General features: G+C 35.8%; 3 protein-coding genes across 12 annotated transcripts; 1 reads left to right on the top strand and 2 right to left on the bottom strand.

Moving 5' to 3' along the window:
- Positions 1-3,385: 3,385 nt before the first annotated feature.
- On the bottom strand, positions 3,386-9,210 carry LOC128189653 (zinc finger and BTB domain-containing protein 17-like). Of its 5 annotated transcripts, none has more exons than XM_052861341.1 (3): positions 9,080-9,210; positions 6,207-6,310; positions 3,386-5,738 (listed from the first exon to the last, which is right to left on the bottom strand). In XM_052861341.1, exons 2-3 carry the CDS (start codon positions 6,280-6,282, stop codon positions 3,739-3,741), a joined length of 2,076 nt encoding a protein of 691 aa, XP_052717301.1. In that variant the 5' UTR covers positions 6,283-6,310; positions 9,080-9,210; the 3' UTR covers positions 3,386-3,738. The 5 variants fall into 5 exon arrangements, with proteins under 5 accessions (XP_052717301.1, XP_052717300.1, XP_052717302.1 ...); XM_052861340.1 differs by lacking the exon at positions 9,080-9,210 and adding an exon at positions 7,000-7,076; XM_052861342.1 differs by lacking the exon at positions 9,080-9,210 and adding an exon at positions 7,050-7,065.
- LOC128189654 (divergent protein kinase domain 1C-like) lies at positions 7,096-12,878 on the top strand. Of its 5 annotated transcripts, XM_052861347.1 has the most exons (6): positions 7,100-7,146; positions 7,359-7,442; positions 9,043-9,214; positions 9,561-10,439; positions 12,217-12,431; positions 12,525-12,878. In XM_052861347.1, the coding sequence occupies exons 3-5, from the start codon at positions 9,065-9,067 to the stop codon at positions 12,427-12,429; spliced, it is 1,242 nt and encodes a 413-aa protein (XP_052717307.1). In that variant the 5' UTR covers positions 7,100-7,146; positions 7,359-7,442; positions 9,043-9,064; the 3' UTR covers positions 12,430-12,431; positions 12,525-12,878. The 5 variants fall into 5 exon arrangements, with proteins under 5 accessions (XP_052717306.1, XP_052717307.1, XP_052717303.1 ...); XM_052861343.1 differs by having other exon boundaries at positions 12,217-12,878; XM_052861346.1 differs by lacking the exon at positions 7,359-7,442 and having other exon boundaries at positions 7,096-7,146; positions 9,050-9,214; positions 12,217-12,878.
- A 3,979-nt stretch (positions 12,879-16,857) lies between these two features.
- On the bottom strand, positions 16,858-19,644 carry LOC128189576 (divergent protein kinase domain 1C-like). 2 transcript variants are annotated; one of them, XM_052861236.1, is made up of 3 exons: positions 19,365-19,644; positions 17,262-18,086; positions 16,858-17,104 (listed from the first exon to the last, which is right to left on the bottom strand). In XM_052861236.1, exons 1-3 carry the CDS (start codon positions 19,575-19,577, stop codon positions 16,895-16,897), a joined length of 1,248 nt encoding a protein of 415 aa, XP_052717196.1. In that variant the 5' UTR covers positions 19,578-19,644; the 3' UTR covers positions 16,858-16,894. The 2 variants fall into 2 exon arrangements, with proteins under 2 accessions (XP_052717196.1, XP_052717197.1); XM_052861237.1 differs by having other exon boundaries at positions 16,969-17,104; positions 17,686-18,086.
- Between the last annotated feature and the right edge of the window lie 1,318 nt (positions 19,645-20,962).

The following is a 20,962-nucleotide window of genomic DNA, read 5'->3' as shown; positions in this document are numbered from 1 at the left end:
TAAGGGAGGGGGGAGTGAAGAGGCAAGAATCAGAAAAATATCCGATTATCTACACCCTAGCTCCAGTGGCCAAATATTGTAAACTTTTGGTAGAAAGAGATCATTCTGCAGGCCTTTAATGGTCATTCTTTTGTAATATTCAGTTCCATTTAAAATGCACACAAGCATACAATGCACAAAAAAATGTAGATTTCCTAAAATATAACACATACTTAATTGAATATGGCCAAGTGACAAATTATCTAAACGTTATTAAGATGAAAATGTAAAATTGTTTACAGAGTGTCTCAGGCGACTTTAAAAAATACATGTTTACTATATAGCCATATTTGTCACCCCTCCCCTATATAAAATGCCCCAACACCTGCCCCATGGGCAGTGAATTTCACTATATCTAAAAAGAAGACATTATGAACATTTAATTTATTTCCAATGACAGTGAAAGTGAAAGAAAAATTAATATTTAAAATTTGAATAATTGTCACTATGTTGCCATATATTGGCCCTACCAAAAGGGACAAAACCCCTGACCCAGGGGCCAAGAAATTTACAATTTAGGTAGAGGGATTCATAGCCGTGCATTTTTTTTCTCAAATGTATATTAGAGTAGAGAAGATGATTTTTAAAGATACAATACCTTTTTACTAAATGCCCCAATATTGGCCCTGTCCTAGGGCATGAACCCCTGACCCAGGGGTCATGAATTTTACAATTGAGGAAGAGGGATTAATAGTTATGCATTGAGTTTTATAAAATATACATGGGAGAAGAGAAGATCTTTTCATGATTTAATACTTTTTCACAATATGGCCATATTGACCTTGCCCTAGGGCCTGTTCCTCTGACCCAGGAACCATGAATTTCACAATTTTGGTAGAAGGTTTCATGGACATGATAACCATCCATTTTTTCTCAAATATATATGGAAGAAGAGAAGAAGATTTTCTAAGAATTAACACATTTTCACTGTATGGTCATATTGGCCCTACACTAGGGCCTGAATCCCTGACCCAGGGGCAATGAATTTCATAACTTTGGTAGAAAGTTTCTTTCTCACAAGCATGTGGGATATGACAAGAAGAGTTTTTTAAATTTTTTTTTTTGCATATTTGGTCCTGCCCATGTTGCCCCAGGGGTGGTAAAGTAATGTAATTCACAATTTAGATGCTTCTTATCATAGAAATGCTTCAAGCCAAATATAATAACAATTGGCCATGTAGTTTTCAAAAAGAAGTTAAAAATGTAAAATTGTTAATGTGTGAAGCACAGACGCACAATGACAGACAAAGACCTGATATCAATAAATAACAAGAGGCCCATGGGCCACATCGCTCACCTGAGGAACAATAGGTATGATAAAATCAGCTTAATGGGGTCATAATACAAACTATCTGGACAATGTACAATAATACATGTTGATCCTGTATAAATAAAATCCATTTTCCCCCTGGATATTCTTATGTTTATAATCATTAGTCCCTTTTAACAGGATGATTTTATAGTCATATCATATGTTGAGTATTGCAGTTCTCAAAAAGATCCTTAACAATTGTTTATATATGGGATATAAACGTACATAAACTCTGAACCTTCTTATGAGGCCAAAGAATTGTCCTGGGGCCAAAGTCTTAACAATTATAAAGAATCATTTAGCTGATTAATTTCTGAGAAGAAGATTTTTAAAGATTTACCATATATATTCTTTTGTTAAACTTTGGCCCCCCATTGTGGCCCACCCTACCCCTGGGGATCATGATTTTCACAACTTTGAATTTACACTACCTGAGGACGCTTCCACACAAGTTTAAGCTTTCCTGGCTGATTAGTTTCCGAGAAGAAGATTTTTAAAGATTTACTCTATATATTCCTATGTAAAACTTTGACCTTCCATTTTGGCCCCACCCTACCCTCGGGGGTCATGATTTTCACAATTTTGTATCTACACTACCTGAGGATGCTTCCACACAAGTGTCAGCTTTACTGGCTGATTAGTTTCTGAGAAGAAGATTTTTAAAGATTTACTCTATATATTCCTATGTAAAACTTCGATCCCCCATTGTGGCCCCACCCAACCCCCGGGGGGTCATGATTTTCACAACTTTGAATCTACACTACATGAGGATGCTTTCACACAAGTGTCAGCTTTCCTGGCTGATTAGTTTCTGAGAAGAAGATTTTTAAAGATTTACTCTATATATTCCTATGTAAAACTTCGATCCCCCATTGTGGCCCCTCCCTGCCCCCGGGGGTCATGATTTTCACAACTATGAATCTACACTACCTGAGGATGCTTTCACACAAGTTTCAGCTTTCCTGGTCTTATGGTTCATGAGAAGAAGATTTTTAAAGATTTACTCTGTATATTCCTATGTAAAACTTCGATCCCCCATTGTGGCCCCTCCCTGCCCCCGGGGGGTCATGATTTTCACAACTATGAATCTACACTACCTGAGGATGCTTCCACATAAGTTTCAGCTTTCCTGGTCTTATGGTTCATGAGAAGAAGATTTTTAAAGATTTACTCTGTATATTCCTATGTAAAACTTCGATCCCCCACTGTGGCCCCATCCTACCCCCGGGGGTCATGATTTTCACAACTATGAATCTACACTACCTGAGGATGCTTCCACACAAGTTTCAGCTTTCCTGGTCTTATGGTTCATGAGAAGAAGATTTTTAAAGATTTACTCTGTATATTCCTATGTAAAACTTCGACCCCCCATTGTGGCCCCATCTTACCCCCGGGGGTCATGATTTTCACAAATTAGAATCTACACTACCTGAGGATGCTTCCACACAAGTTTCAGCTTTCCTGGTCTAATGGTTTATGAGAAGAAGATTTTTAAAGATTTACTCTATATATTCCTATGTTAAATTTCGACCCCCCATTGTGGCCCCACCCTACCCCCGGGGGTCATGATTTTCACAAATTAGAATCTACACTACCTGAGGATGCTTCCACACAAGTTTCAGCTTTCCTAATCTTGTGGTTCATGAGAAGAAGATTTTTGAAAATTTCTCGAAAATTTTCATAAATTCCTAATTATCTCCCTTTGCAAAAGGGCGTGATCCTTAATTTCCACAAATTTAAATTCCCTAAGGCTAAGGATGCTTTGTGCCAAGTTTGGTTGAAATTGGCCCAGTGGTTCTTGAGAAGATGTTGAAAATGTGAAAAGTTTACAGACAGACGGACAGACAGACGGACGACAGACAAAATGTGATCAGAAAAGCTCACTTGAGCTTTCAGCTCAGGTGAGCTAAAAATAGTGATTAATGTTGAAATAAATGTACGTGTATTTATGCTCCAATCAATATATTTCTAACATTTTTTAATCTCATGATCATTTGAAATAATAAACAATTATCTATGTAAAGGACAGATAAATAAATATTTGAATAATTTATTTCTTGGCTACAAAACATGTAGCTTATTCTACAACAGTTGAGCTGCACACCTCAGTCTCAATGACATGAGAAGAATGGCCGATAGAATCGGACTGGTCCCCTGTCACAATAACACTGTCACTCTGGGGCTCACTTGAGCTTTCAGCTCAGGTGAGCTAAAAATAGTGATTAATGTTGAAATAAATGTACCAGGTACGTGTATTTATGCTCCAATCAATATATTTCTAACATTTTTTAATCTCATGATCATTTGAAATAATAAACAATTATCTATGTAAAGGACAGATAAATAAATATTTGAATAATTTATTTCTTGGCTACAAAACATGTAGCTTATTCTACAACAGTTGAGCTGCACACCTCAGTCTCAATGACATGAGAAGAATGGCCGATAGAATCGGACTGGTCCCCTGTCACAATAACACTGTCACTCTGGGGCATCAACACGGAGTGTCCATCTGCCTGACAGGCCAGATCTGTCCCAGACATGAATGTCTGGTATTGGACGTTCATGGAAATGTCCGCCACCTCGTAGTTCACGGCATTGCCTTCCTCGTCTGTTGCGATCACCAGGGAACTGTTCTGTAAGGCAGACTGCAGATTGAACTGGTCTCGGTTGATCTCATGATCCACGATCAAGTTCACTGAGTCTATCTCGTGAATTTCTTCAATCACCAAGGATTTCAGCGAATCCTCCTGATCTCCATCTTTGGATTTCTCAACACCGGATGTGATGAGACCGTGTTTTTTTGCCTCATGTCTCTTCAGGTGATGCTTGTACCGAAAGAGGTAATTGCATTTGTGACATTTAAACTGTCCTTGAGTATTACTGTGATTCTTAATGTGAGCGTTACACCTCAATTCTGTTTTAAATCTGAAAGTACAACCTGGGAAATCACACGCGTAGGGGCGAGATATGTCATGGACTTGTTTGTGTTTTAGTAGCGTGGACTTATCGGAATAAGCTGTCCCACATATATCACATATCACACTTCCTTCCGTGTGGATTTGGCGATGTGTGTGGATTGCCAGAGCTACGGTCGACACAAAGTCGCATTGCCTACAATGGAATGCTTCCTTCTTGTGAGTTTTTCGGTGAGCCGTGAGATAAGTCTTGGTCTTGAATGATTTACCGCACTCGTCACACAGAAACTGCTGGTTGTTTTGATGAGTCAACACATGTTTCCTGAGATATCGCAGTCTGTTGAACACTTTTGAGCAAATTCCACATGTATAATTTCCCACCAAGTCTTGAGTCTCCACTCCTCTGATTTTCTTTCCGTTCTTCTTTCGACGTTCACTAGCCTGCATCGCATTGTACTCGGACATCTTCATGACTTTTTGGTCCTTGAAATCCTTTTCATTACCATGCATTACAATTTTGATTTTGCTATGCAAGTTAATCATATCTGGATGTTCTTTTTTCATATGGCGAGAAAGGGAGGCTTTAAAATCGGTGACATAGCTACAGTGTAAACATTTTAACATCATTTTTCCATATCCAATGGACTGTCCCTCCTTTTCTTCCATATAGAAAATAAAGAAATAATCCCCCTCTTGTGTTTCTTGAACTGCATCAGGAGTGAAGTTGCACACATCTGTACTACCCATGGCGAGATCAGAACGTTTTGGAATAGAATTTTCTTTGAAATTTTCAGATCCATCAGATGAAATTTCTGTTTCCATTGCTGAATCATGATTTTCAAGATTTCCAGAAATATCCTCGTCCTTGGTACATGGTGTCAGAGCAGATTCTCCGTCAACACTCGAGAACCTATGAAAATCTTCTAAACACTGGGACAGATCTGATATATCTTTGTGTGGCAAGTTTTCATTCTCAGGTGTGTTTAGAAAATCTTCCATAGCTGCCTCTGCTATATTACCAGACTGTTTAATTTTCCCATCCTGCTTTTCAGATTCTTCAACATCATTGTTGATCTCTTCCTGACTCAAAGCAGGTTCCACGTGAATATAAATGTTCCTTACATTCCCAACGGAAGAGTTTTCAATTTCACCATCGATATCATTCAGCAGAATATCCGTGGACAAAACTTCAGGCGAGTCATCTTCCGACTTGGTTTGGGAAGTTTCAACACAAGAGGCAATTCTAGTTGTGTTTGGGTCTTTGCTATCATTAGCTGGATGGCCATCTTCTTGGTTCGCACACTTGACTGGGTTTGGTCGAGTAAGATTCTGGAGGCCGCTCCTGATTGGTTGATTCCTGACTTGGATGTTGACCCTGTGCTTTTTCTTGTAGTGGTCCCTCAGGGTGTTTTGTCTGGTGTAGGATAGCCGACACAAGTCACAACCTGCAGGAACACCTGGACCAACATCTATTATAACAAATACATGTAACGACAGCAAATCTTATAAACCCTTCGTAATGACTGTGGTACTGCTCTTTGGGGGAAATAGTTATGTGGTTTAATTGGTGAAGTTTTTAAAATCAGTAAGTACTTAATTAAATGTAGATCTATATAAAAAAAAAATAACTTTTTCCTTTTAACATCATATTTCACCAGACTATGAACCAATTTAATTGCCCTGCCAAAGAGCAGAACACCAGATATCTTGAAACTGCCTGTTCATTGAAGAATAAATACTTTTAAATAGTGTCAAACACACAAAACTGATTATACAAGTGCAGAACATTTTAATTTTGCAGGAATCATCATTAGATATAATTGCACATCATTTCCATGGCCAATTTTCGACATTACATATATTTTCAACATTTACCTCGTAAATTTAGTTAATTATTATTTTATAATAGCATGACAATTAACATTTTCAGAACTTACGATTGACTTTGTGCTGTAGAAAAGTAAGGACATTGTCCATTTCTTCATTACAAATTCCACAGATAAATCTATCCATTTTCTATTCCTTCTTCTTAATTTAGCTGCTAAAAAATATAGAAATAGTGATTTTCAAAGTATTGCAGGCCTAGAGCTAACAAAGAGAGAGAGAGAGATGTTGTTGATGCTGAATGCCGAAACATTTTGAAATCTGGAAAACATAGCGTTCTTTCTCAGATGTGTCTCGTTGGGCTTCTAAATTGTATGTCATTTTACAGCTGTTTCATTGTACATGTATACATTGTATGTGTATAAAAATTAGGGCTACAATATTCGCTGTATACTCAACATTTCACATGTACATTACCAACAACACCAGTAAAGATTGATAACTTATAATATATAACTACAACAAATACGTCAAAATGTTCTGAATGGAGTCAATAAAGTGATAAACATTATAAATACGGTTTCCTTTCTAGTTCCGAATTTCCTCTAAATGTATACAAACGTTTTGACAGTTTAAATTTTCTCTATTATTACTCTTCCTACAGCATTATCTCAAACTATTTCTCAACACCTACCCGAAAAAATCAGAATATGCAGAATTTCTTCATTTCTGGTACTGTAAGTATGCAGGCACACATTTTTCAGAATCCATAAAATGTCACATTACAAATTCATGGACACACAACGGAAAGCAACTCGATTCCTATTTCACAGTCAGGTACTAAAATAGCTAACAGGTATGGTTACATATGTAACCTAAACATAGTAGGCCTAATGATAAACCTACAATGTAATTTGGGCGTTGTAGTTTGCATACTATTTTGTACTAGTACAAACCATTTTAATATCCGGAAAAGATGTTCTGCCTTTTTCATTTTACGTAGCACATGCATTTTCCTGTTTGATAATGAGGAATAAAAAGGTCCAAAATCATGTAAGTTTTGCAGTTTTTGTGTGAATTTGAAGATAAATACATTAAATGCATTTTATTTTGCGAAATTTTCACCATATTCAACAAATACAAAATCGAGAAAAGATGATAATTCAACGAAAAAACAAGAGATACGAGTTTTTATGGGCCCACATAAGGGCAGCAAAGGCCTTATCTTTTGGTCTGTTTTACTCTTATCAGATGTCAAATTTCAGATAAAGGTTAGAAAGAACAATTTTACCGTAGCCAGGCTACAGTAGGACATCTTCATTTTAATGACAGAACATTCCATCTAATTAGGTACCGTCACTGAACAAAAATTGCAATTCTTGCATGATTTTAGTTTGAAAAGTTTCTCCTGGTTCTATAAACTATGGTGGCATATCTCTGCCCCTTGTGTGCAAGTTATTTTACTTTCAAGTATGTCGTCATGCAAGATAAATATGTTTGACATGCAAGATAATTATGTCAACATGCAACATAACTATGTTGACATGCAAGAAATTGCAATCAGATATGAATTACAGTGGGGCCTCAGATATCCGGACGCCAGATAACCGGACGCTTCAGTTTACGGACGATTTTATTTGGGAACAGATTTGTTTATACATTATTTTGTCTCATTTATCCGGAAATTCGCGTTCCGGATCCGGACAGTCTGTTTTTACCACAAAACACTAATTTACTACTAATCTTGCTTCATTTAACCGGACGGTAAAATTTGATGATACCCTACTCAGTACAAATAATTACCCCTGTCAATTAAGTTTCACACCTTTTTTACGTGCTAGACCCTAATGAGTAGCTTGTATAAACACTGACTTCCCAAATCACTTTCAAAAATTGGAAAATTGCAAACAACAGTGTATCACACACATATCACACTTGGACACAAAGAATTTAGCAAGATTAGGTTATCATTTTTGTCCGGTTAATATTTTATGACAAAATGATAAAATGAAGCAGAGTTCTTTATATCTAAAAACGTTCATATCAACAGCATGTGTTGCTACTAGTATCAACACTGGGAGCCATTGTATACAAATACATTATCATTCATGACAACAATAGATACATTTCAGATATCCGGACGCTTCACCTATCCGGACGATTGGACTTGGGAACGAAAGCGTCCGGATAACTGAGGCTCCACTGTATACAAAATCTCAAAAAATCTCAAATATCACCCATCTGTGACATCCAAGATGCTACTTTTTATGTCGACATGCAACTTATTAATGTTAACATGCAAGATAAATATGCTGACATGCAACATATTTATGTCAACATGCAACTTATTTATGTCAACATGCAACTTACATATGTCGACATGCAAGATGAATATGTCGACATCAACTTAGTTATGTTCACATGCAAGATAAATATGTTGACATGCAACTTATAAGTTGCATGTCAACATAACTAAGTTGCATGTTGAAATAAATATGTTGCATGTCGACATAAAGAAGTTACATGTTAACATACCGGGTAAATAAGTTGCATGTTGACATCAATAGGTAGCGTATCTAGCATCTTGGATGTCACATGTTGGCGATATTTGAAATTTTTTATAACTCTTATTTGATTGCAGTTTTCTTGCATGTCAACATACATGTAGTTATGTTGCATGTTGACATAACTATGTTGCATGTCAACATATTTATCTTGCATGTCGACATAATTAATAGAAAAATAACTTGCAAACAAGGGGCAGAGATATGCCACCATAATAAACAGACAATATATTTATTTGTTGTTTTATATTTTATCAATAAAAAGTTATTCAATATTATTGAACCATCACCATTTCCAGTAAAGAAATTTTCCTTCATTATGTTATGTGGGAGTATATGTGGTTCGTAAGCTTGCAAGCACATTCTCTTTTATTTGTATTCGGACAGATTAGATACTATGAGAAAGGATGCCACGTGCCTACCTTGTGAGGAAGTTAAAACTTGTAATATTTTGCTGCATTGTATTCATTCTTCTCTATGGTGGAAACATTCTCAGACAAGCCATCAGGGATCGGAAATGTTCAGAGGAAGAGTCCAAATTCCTAATGGATGAATTGGTTAGTTACATTCATTGCAGAATCCATTCTCTATTTAATTTTCAGACAATTGTGTAGATTTAATGTTAAAGTAGATAGCGAAGTTTTACATTTTTACATAATCCCTACCAAACACACACATTCAATATGCTCACCAAATTCATCAATTTGATGAGACTATTGTATGTGTGCTTGTTTCAATTGAATTGTGAATTAGAGCTTTTGGGGTTTTCCCCCCATATGAACAGTACATAACTGCTAGTCATCTAATAATTATATGAATGCTAGTGAGGAAAAATATAAATTAAATATATAAGGTTTGATGAGACTCTGCAGGCATTTCAAAATCTTTTATCTTTTGTTCCAGTGTCACAACTATTCTACACATGCTGCAGCAGGAAATATGTGTCCAGCTTTGTGTACTTCTAAAAAGTTAAAATATAACAAATGTACCAATTACAGGGGAGGTAAGAAAGTCCTGATAGCACAGTGTGATGGAGTTTGCAAGGAGGGTAGTACTGTAAAAGCTGTCATCAAATCCAAACATCCGAAAGAAGAATTCCGTTTTGAACCTTTAGATTTAGAAAAACATGCCAATGGATCACTGACACAAATGGGATATAAAATGGCTCATAACATCTTTAAGAGTATGCTCGATTCACAGATGTTGGAGGAAAGAGACAAGATAAGTGACATTTTCTCTTTCTTGTGGTCCCTTGATGTTGAGCAGTATAAAATGGAAAACAGAGAGCTTAAATCAGCTGAAATGACTGCTATGCAAAACATCTGGGGACTGATCAATCAAGATGAATACCTCTTTATGAAAGTTCATCAAAAACAGTCTTTTGTTCCAAAAATGTATGGCACTTGTGGCTTTTATTATGTGATGGAGTATGCACCTCCAGGGGACATTCTTGATCCACAGTTTTTCTCAGGCAGTGGTTCGTCTTTTGAAGAGCGAGCTAAAACAGCTATTGATATCTTAGATATTGTACAATCTTTAGACTATGGCTTTTATGAACCGGTACACATGTGCGATGTGAAAGCAGAGAATTTTGGAATTGGTGAAGATCAACAGGTGAAAATACTAGACTCTGACTCTTTATTTTTTCATACATCCATGATGAAAAATTTAGCCCAACCATCGTGTACAAATCATGACGATTGCGACTTTTTTGATTGCCGAGGCTGGTGTGAATTAGAGACAGGAAAATGTACAAAACAAAGATCCAACAACAATTTACAGGTGAGGCTTTATTTCATTTATCATCAATTCTGATGGTTGTGACATTTTATTTATTCTAACAAATATCAAATTACAAATGATGATAGATATTTTAATCTTACCTTTTTTTTTACCGGGTTTTGAAATAAAAAAATAAGATACATGTATTAAATCAAAATTTGTGAAAGTTAATTCTTTAATGATTTAAAAAAAAAAACTTCAGTACCTGAACTGGGAATTTTATTTCAGGAAATTTTTGATTTTGTTCATTAATTTATTAATTATTTTTTTTACCTCTGCTTGTAGCCCAAATTAAGCATCTATATATTTAATTTGAATTAAAGAGATTGATATATTACATTCATATAAACAAAGAATACCTGTATGTGATATTGGTCATATTTGGCTTCCATAATTCGCCATTTTTTAAAGTGTTTCAGGTACACTAAATTGGTATGTTATATTTTAGAAGAGTTGATATAACATATATTTTTTACCTATTTTTTTTAAATTGTTTTCCCTCACTGGCAGTTTATGATGTCAGAAGTTATGCAATTTTTATACTTTAATCAAAATCATTCAAAAATTGACCTTGTTCTTATCTTTTTTCGAATGGGAACTATAGAGCATCACTTTGAACAAGGAAAATATTTTTGTTCCGTATTAGTCTTGGATATACACACCTCTAATGAAAAAAAAAATTTGTTTGTTCAAACATTCACTCAATGTTCAAAGAGAAAAATGTTTCAAAACAGACCTTAATTTTTATACTAACTTTATGGTGTCATATTTCTAAATTGTGGCATTTGGATCAAAAGGAAAATTATAAAATAACTTAACATGTATTTGTATATAAGGGAAACAAAAGAATCACAGAAAAATGATGAGGTTCATCTTAGGGGACCATTTTAGGCCCATATCAGTCCTCTAATTCACTTTTAATTATATGACTGTGTTTGACATTATGCATTTATATACATACTGTCTAGACATTAAGTAATTGATAAAGACATCCTTGTTTTTTCTGTCAGTTTGGATCTATTATTCTAATAAAATTATGTACGTGTATAATGTCACCATGGTCACCCGGCCAATGCGTAGGTTTAGAAGAAATCATTGCTAAAAAATCAAACAAACCCCTATCTCTACTTTTGTTTCTCCCATTTTGATATTACTTTCTACAGCTAAAATGTTTCTATCTGTAGAATTGTAAAATAACTCAAATACTTGCAGCTTAGGGCACATGATGAATTATATACTAGTATCGGATACTCAGTTGGATTGTCTTTATAATTGACAGGAATAATCGTTATACACAGCTAATTTACATGTACCGGGGGTACTTGAGGCTTGCAATGAATACTCATTGTATTTGTACATAGCATTTCTCCCATCCGGGTCACATTTGTTTCTGTGCCAACCGCTGGAACTGGCAGATTAGCTCCTGCCAGGGGAAGAGCCTGGGGTGTCTTCTAGGACAAAGATTATTTAAGGTTGGAGAAATGTGACAGTCAGACTGGTTTGAATACCGGCACCAGATAGCTCAGTTGGTAGAGCATCTGACTGGAAGTTTAGGGGGCCTGGGTTCGAATTTAGGTCTGGTCCCTCATTATTTCTCCCATCCCGTTACATTTTTCAAACAAATGATTTTCATTCCTGTCATAAAAATCATTTGAAAATCTTATTTGCTGTAAATTTTTTTTGCCTTCCCTTGTAGGTTTGGTATTTAGAAGGTGATTTTAAATGTAGAATTATCTTTGGGCAGCATTACCTTGTACACTATTCTTAACTTTTGTAGACTGTTTGTGAAGACATCCTCATAGATAAACCAACCAATTTTTATGCAGGACTTCTTCACAATCCACCATCAGAGTTTAAAGAAGAGTTATTGCCCCTTCTTGAAGAGTGTGCCTATCCCGCACACTCCAAAGGAATAGTCCGGAAGCCCACCTCCGACGACGTGTACTGGAAACTTCATAATCTTTTAAAAAGGATCATACGGGAATCCTAAATGTAACACTTTTAATTAGTGATCCAACTTTCGTTGAAATTGGACCATTTGTTCAGAGGAACTTTATTTTATAACTTGTTTTAGCCAAATTTTAGCCATAGAAAAGGCACCATGGTCTTTCAGCGACATCCAAATTTCCAGGTATCCAACAAAATGATGAAGGTTAGAGAAGAGGAAATTACTATGGGAAATCTGACACTGGACATTTTTATGTGTATTCAGTTAGAGAGGGAAAGTGCAGCTAATGGGCACAAAAAATAGACTTCTCTCACATAAACATGTATGTTGATTTAAAAAACGTTATGAATTATATTGCAGTAAAATATTGATTCATTATTTAATCTATGCAGTTACTGGGGCACCACCAAGTATGACCTTTAATTTAAAAAAAAATTCTGATTTGTAATGAACATATATAAATTGTATAAAAAGAACTATATATATAAACTACATAAACATAGATTTTTCTTAAATTATAAAAAAGTGAATTATCAAGGATCAAGGAGTCCCCCCCCCCCCACTTTTTGTGGACCATGTGAAAAATTAATTCAAAATTAAGAGTTTAATAACACTACACCCCCCCCCCCCCCCCACACACACACACAAACACACCCCTCTCCGGTTTAGGATTTTTTTGCTTTGGGGAAGTTGCTTTTTTGGGATGAGTCTGCCCCAGCCCTTCCCATTTTCAAAAACGATGCTACATGAAATTATGTATTAAAATGATTGAACGTGTTATTACAAATTAAATATTTTCATATATCTTGACTAATGAAACCGATCTATTAGACCTATAGGGGTACTACTAAACAGAGAACTCTAGACTAGAGAACTTACTAAAGAGAACTCTGGCTATTTTTTTAATATTTAAAGTATTTAGAACTTAATTTTCCATTTTATATGATGAAAAAAGTTGCAGGTAGACTGAGATCTTTTGGACCGGCAACGTATTTCGGAAAAACCGATATAGGTTTAGGCAATAGACCAATAGATTATTATTTAATGCCTGAGCAGTCAATATGGACCATGCAAGAATTTTTCCATTGGTGCAGGGAACAGCCCAGTGTGTTCTATTGCCCGAGCCAACGGTCGATTATTATTTTCAATTATATGTTGGATTCACTCGCTTACTTTGAGTAAAAAAGCCAGAGGATCCAGCATCTAATTTTATTTGATTCGATTCCTCATTATTTATCTCTATTTATAAGATGATTTTGAATTTATGTTGTCTCTCTACGCATGCAGTCATGATTTATATTTATTTTTTTTCGTATTTTGCCGTACCAAAAAGAATAAAATGAATTCCAATAATGCGAGTGGTGGATCCAACATCTTATTTTAATTAGATTGCGCCTTGTGTTAACTCATGATTATTCAAAATTTCTGTATGACTTTTTATGCGTACAACTATGATTCATGTATATGCAATATATATGCAATGTTTTAATCAGTATCAAAACAAACAATTACATTCCGATGATGTGTATCTGACTTTTATTAGGTCACCTGAGTCACTCAGGTGACCTATTGCAATTGGTCTTCGTCCGTCGTCGTGCGTCTGTGCGTCGTGCGTTAACAATTTTACATTTTTAACTTCTTCTTGAAAACTACCAGGCCAATCGTTACCATTTTTGGTGTGAAGCATCTTTATGGTAAGAAAAATCTAAATTGTGAAATTCATGGCTCTACCACCCTTGGGGTGCCATGGGCGGGGCAAAATATGCAAAAAAAGCCAAATTTTCAAAAATCTTCTTCTCTACTCCCACGCATGTGAGGAAAAAACCAGTTGCATGGCTATGATGTCCATGAAGCCCTCTACCAAAATTGTGAAATTTATGGCCCCAGGGTCAGGGGTTCTGGCTCTAGGGTGGGGCCAATATGGCCATATAGTAAAAATGTATGAAATCTTAGAAAATCTTCTTCTTTACTACCATATATATTTTTAAAAAACTAAATGCATGATTATGATGTCTCTGAAGCCCTCTACCTAAATTGTTAAATTTATGACCCCTGGGTCAGGGGTTCAGGATCTAGGGTGGGGCCAATATGGCCAAATAGTAAAAATGTATTAAATCTTAGAAAATCTTCTTCTCTACTCCCATATATATTTGTTAAAAAATAAATGCATGATTATGATGTCCATGAGGCCCTCTATCAAAATTGTGAAATTCATGATCCCTGGGTCAGGGGTTCAGGCTCTAGGGTGGGGCTAATGTGGCCATATAGTAAAACTGTTTTAAATCTTAAAAATCTTCCTCTCTACTCCCATATATATTTGTTAAAAACTAAATGCATGATTAGGATGTCCATGAGGCCCTCTATCAAAATTGTGAAATTCATGACCCCTGGGTCAGGGGTTCAGGCTCTAGGGTGGGGCCAATGTGGCCAAATAGTAAAAATGTATTAAATCTTAGAAAATCTTCTTCTCTACTTCCATATATATTTGTTAAAAACTAAATGCATGGTTATGATGTCCATGAGGCCCTCTACCAAAATTGTAAAATTCATGACCCCTTTGTTAGGTGTTCAGACTCTAGTGGGGGGGGGGCAATGTGGCCATATAGTAAAACTGTTTTAAATCTTAAAAATCTTCCTCTCTACTACCACACATGTGAGCAAAAAACTGAATACATGGTTAAGATGTCCATGAGGGCCTCTACTAAAATTGTGAAATTCATGACCCCTTTGTTAGGTGTTCAGGCTCTAGGGTGGGGCCAATATGGCCATATAGTAAAACAGTTTTAAATCTTAAAAAATCTTCTTCTCTACTCCCACACATGTGGGCAAAAACTGAATACATGGTTATGATATCCACAATCTCCTTTACCTAAATTGTGAAATTCATGGCCCCTTGGTCAGGGGTTCAGGACATGAAGGGGGGGATATGGCAATATAGTGTTAATGCATTTTATTTTCTTCTCTTATCGCACACATCTGTAGTAAAAAAACTGACTAATAATTATGTTTACCAGGAAGTCCTCTACTGAAATTTTAATTTTCATGTCCCCTCAAGGATGGGTTTTGACTCTAGGACAGGGCCAAAATGGATGTATAGATGTTAATGCATATAAAGTTAAAAAAGTATCTTCTTTACTCCCACACACCTGAAAGGAAAACTGAATTCATGATTTTGTAGACCAGATCTTAGTTTTTCACCAAAATTATAGGTTTCACAGTTCTTTTTGAAATGTGGTCGTCATTACAAATTTATAATTTTTCTACTCCAGTATGAAACCTAATTAATTAGATGCATATATGAGGCTCCGTGACAAGTTTGTGTATGGGATGTATGCTACTCAGGTGACCGTTAAGGCCAATTGGCCTCTTGTTACAAGTTAACAAGGTATTATAATTTCACGATCATGATTCTTAAGGTGAAATAACACACCTGAAAAAAGTCACTCAAATTAACAGTCAATTATTTGATTATAAAAGATAATATATTGAAAAGTAAACTGTACATATGTCAAATATGCGAAAAATTTGCAGTTTTGGGGTATAAAATGGAATATATAAAAAGCCCCACGCTTTATCCACTCGGCTAAATAGTAAGTTAAATGTACATGTTTCCATCGATAATATCCTTTTTATTTAATAAAACGAAATGCCGTTTCGATGAGAGGTCGGTCATATTGTGATGATGTGTTATTCCACCTTAATGTCACTTGTGGGGTCATATTGAATAGTTCCAAGTGCATGTACATGTATGGTTACATTCCTATCCTTGTTTTTACATTTGTTGGAATTTTTGTTTTGGTAGAATTTTGTAGTAATTTGTGTAAGTATGGTGCTACAAGTAGGTGGGTTTTCTATTTATGATATATCGAAATGGTGTATTATAGTTTAATTTACATGCACGTACTCTTTGTGTAGTATTTTACTTTTAAATGTCAATTTGTGTATTTATAATACTTTTTTGCCCCTGGCCTGTAAAACACAAGTGATGGAGTTTGTTCTTAAATATACATGTATTACATGGATGAATCGCTTTCTTCTTTACAATTTGAAGGTAGATGTATAATTATATATAAATGAAGAAAATAATAAACATTTTATACTATCGGTATTGGGTTTTTTTTTTCAAAAATGTATCAATACAACGCGATACTCTTCTCCTTCACAATATATAATGCCATTCTTTTGATCTCATTATCTCATTCTTGTTTGCTTTCAAAAAAGAGTGTCTGTTTCTGTGGAATCTATTGAATATCATTCTGTTGGCCAATATTTGTGGATTTTGAATTTATTTTTTAGTTTATTTGGGATTCAATTTAATGGATTCTGCTGTAGGTATACAAAATAAACCCGCTGCATGGATTTCATGATTCATTGGAATGGTAAATCGTGAATCAGAAAATTCGTATCGTTTAAAGGAAGTGTAATTAAATTCACCCAGACTACTAAACAACTAAAAGAGTAACATGTATATGTAATTTCTTGTTTTAAATTTATTGATTATTTTCTATCAAACCGTGTTGAGTAAAAGATCCCTAATTTTATGTATAATTTCCATTTCCTGCAATGCAGTCTTGTCGTCAGTTTCGTCGACATTTTGTATGGATATGCACTCCTGAAGAATTTCCTCCAACCCTTTCCGAATGACAAAGGGTGGGTGTCTTAATTGACCATGATGGTGGTTGGCGTCTGAATCGGAGAAAATCTGTTGGCATATAACCTGCAATACATTAGAAACGCCGTCAAATTATTTTTTAACGCCTACACAAATTAAGTTTGAAATACTGGACGTAGAAGAAAATAAATGTTATCCCCTTTGTGGGTTTTTCAAACATTTAACTAAGTTGTTGACTACACCTGTACTAATAATTAAACACCTGCAAATTTGTGTTGATTAATTGTCGCTGACATCTGCCAATCTTCGTATTACAAACACCTCGACAATTCCCTTCCGCGCAACCCGCGTCATCCACGCAATGACGTGTTTCCATCTCAATCAGAAGATTATCATTCAGAACAACAGAATCTGCATCTAATATGTGCACTTTAACACTGTTGTTATGGTAACTAACACCAATATTGTCCTCCTTAATGTCACATACATGCAGTTTACCATGAAAGGAATAATTCAGTTGATGAGTGAGATCGAGTAATTTCAAAGCAACTGCGACACGTGCTGACCACGAGATGCCTACGTCATGCAGAGTGAAGGGCATACGTTCCACGAAATAAAACGAACCGCACGATCCATGTAGTTTAGGGAAAATGTCGTCATTATGACATAGTATGCTTAACACAAACTCTTTCTGTAGTGCAAGGCCGTGCAAATTTCTGAATACGTCTGATTTTTTGCTTCCTATTGGAACATTTTTCTCCATTGTCCAAAACAAACGTAAAACGTCCTGAACGGACTTAAAGGATTTCTTAATATGCAAGTGTCCATTTACAAGACTCTCGATTTTCATCAATAAACGTTTTTCTAAGTCCCGTTCTTTGCCAGAAGAGTAAATATCATTACTCAAAATATCTGAAAATCTTGTTCTTTTCATAACAAGAGAAGTTGTGGTGATGTTGTTCCACGACACATAGAAGACGTCTTTTTCACCGCCTTGACTCGTACAAGAACTATAACGTATGTCCAAAGTCTCACAGAGAGGTCCACACAAATTCCCAAACACCCTCCCCCGTAATGCATCCGAACACTGAAACAAAACGAATAAAAATCAGATCTTATATCATATTTCACAACACTTTTATATATCCGTTTTGTGTTTCTCCATAGTCCTCAATTGTGTCAATCTGATCTGAGATAAATTCGGTCGCGGCGACTAATTTTTACAATCCAGACTCATCTACAACTGTGTTATTACTAAACCTATAGGGCAAGGACCAGCGAGAAATATTCGCGACGAAGAGGCTCTTGCAACCTTGTAAAAATCTCTCGCACGCGAATAAAAGTTGGTTTACAGTAAAAACTGAATTCCCATGTACACGTTTTGGCGTTAAAGCACAATATAAAAAGCACTATAGCTAGGACGCGCTAGGTTCCGTTCGTCATCAAAAGCAAAATTTTTGTCATGTGTAGTGGCTGAGTGGTTTGCGTGGTGATCGCTCACTACTTAGAGAGAGTGGGTTCCAGAGTTAGTGAGTTCAAGCTCACTACTAAGAGAAAGTGGGTTCCAGAGTTCGTGAGTTCAAGCTCACTACTAAGAGAGAGTGGGTTCCAGAGTTCGTGAGTTCAAGCTCACTACTAAGAGAGAGTGGGTTCCAGAGTTCGTGAGTTCAAGTGGAGGTGGAGCTCCAATATAGTGAATTTACCTAAGTGTGCTTTATATTTATAATATGTACATGTATTTAAATGTGAAAACAGGAGCTGCGTATATGCATATAAAAGACGAAGAAGTCCTGGTTTATTAAGCAAATGCCTATAACAATAATCCTTATTCAAAGAAGAATCTTTCTTTAGGTTTGATGTTTAAAATGTCATTGCTCATTGAATTAAGCCTATTTATTTCATGCTTTCGTTTAAAAGAAGAATGAATGAAAAGCGCGCATGTTGTTTTTGCACAAAATTGTTGATATGATTCTTACGGGCAATTGTGTTTAGAGGCACGTTCTTTGTAAAGAGAGAGCTGGGAAATGATGGCAGTGATGGGGGAGCGCTTCTGGCAGGGGCATTTCTGTTTTACATGTAACCCAGATCTCTCTCCCTTCCACTCACGTTTCCCTCAAATTAACCGACAACGGCAAATGATTGAAAGGACTGTTAGGGCATTTAAAAACATATCAGGTTACTGGGATTTTTTTGCATATCAGGATCTTTGGTATTGAACTGACACCCCCCCCCCCCCCATCATCCCAACGCACACACACGTACGCGCACAGACGCTCGCGCACGCACGAAAACGATTCAACATGCCTAGTTTTTTTTTAACATGAATCAAATCGGAAGGAAAAAATATCTGATCAGATCTACTTACCAATTTGTCAATTGCTTGCAAAGCTTTCTCGTCCGAACATGGCGGGCTTGTAGTTAGTGTATAAACAATACATGAAGCATAAAGAAGAATCGTCAACCTCATGCACACAACCAAGAATTTCACGGTGTTTAGCGCCCATCGTAGAAAAGACCTAGCACCCGCAAAGTAAAACAGGGACGAAAACCCAAATACCAAGAAGATATACAAAAACATGCTGTTTCAGGAGGTTTTTAAACATACTAGATTCATCAAAGCCTGATTCATGTTGATTAAAATTCCCAAAATACCGGTAGTAAATAATGCTCACAGAGAGGGATTTTATTTTATTTTTTTATCTGATAATCTTATCGTGTTTTGAAATGGTCCACTGCATTGTGTCTCGATGATTTATTTAATTTTTTTTTTAATTCATTCTGTGGATTTTGCCCGCGTGAAATATACGTCTGATTAACCATTCATAAAAGGCACGACCGGACTCATTCGTTTAAAGTTATTGAAACTTCAAACATCAAAATGATTCCTTGGCAATTATTGGCCCTTTTTCATATACATGGCTATTGGTACTTTTCGGAACGGAACCAGTTAAGGGACCCCCAACGATATCTTAACGCGGGTTATATATTTTTTACCTGTAACGTCGCTACCTTTATTTCCCGATGAATCACAAAAGAAAGCAATTTATTGTTTGATTATATTCAAATGAAGAGAAGAATGTTCTATCATAAATAATGGTTCTTTTGTTAAATCAAGCACGCAATCAAATAGAAGGAAAACGCATAGAAAAAAATGTACTACATGTATATACCTATTGGATGGAATAAATATCATAATATAAAAACTTAAATTACATTTGGATAATGGTTTTATAATTTACAATATATAAATAGTACCTGTTTGGGAGGGTAACAATTGAAATTGACACCCCGAGGAAACCATTGTCAACCGACGCGAAGCGGAGGTTGACAATGGTTTTCGAGGGGTGTCAATTTCAACTGTTATCCTCCCAAACAGGCACTATTTATTTTATTATACTGAATGTCTTAATTTTAGAGATTTTTTTACTGATTTTATATAGAAATGACGTGCATTCCACGGCGAACCGTACGCGCATAATTTACGCGCATGTGACAATTTGTTGTGTTACCCGTTGCTAAGTGTGTTGCTAACACTGAGGTTAATAGAACGGATTATCAACTGCGTCTAAACCAATCATATTTCAGTATTTAACATGAAAGTATAATAAAAGCTTATGTACTTTAGGAGGCTCAATGATTGTGGCCATTTTTACACTGTATTTATCTCCTTTAGAAGGAGAACTCTATACAAATATAGTTTTTGGGAAAACTAATCATTTCTTAAAATTTTACGTAAAGTTGATGGCTATATAATTTGTTGAACATCCAGCCTCCTTAGTTACATGTAAAATCCTTTGTGTATCACGAAAGTACGAAGAGTCTTAAATTGTGTAAAAAACAAAACGACTCATGACCTCGTCATAAATCAAGAACAGTTGAAATTGACACCCCTCGAAAACCATTGTCAACCTCCGCTTCGCGTCGGTTGACAGTGGTTTTCGAGGGGTGTCAATTTCAACTGTT

The sequence above is a fragment of the Crassostrea angulata genome, chromosome 6 (assembly GCF_025612915.1).
Source record: "Crassostrea angulata isolate pt1a10 chromosome 6, ASM2561291v2, whole genome shotgun sequence".
In the NCBI taxonomy this organism is placed as follows: Eukaryota; Metazoa; Mollusca; class Bivalvia; order Ostreida; family Ostreidae; genus Magallana; species Magallana angulata.
Note: the sequence above shows the minus strand (reverse complement) of the source record. Positions and strands in the feature narration are given on the sequence as shown.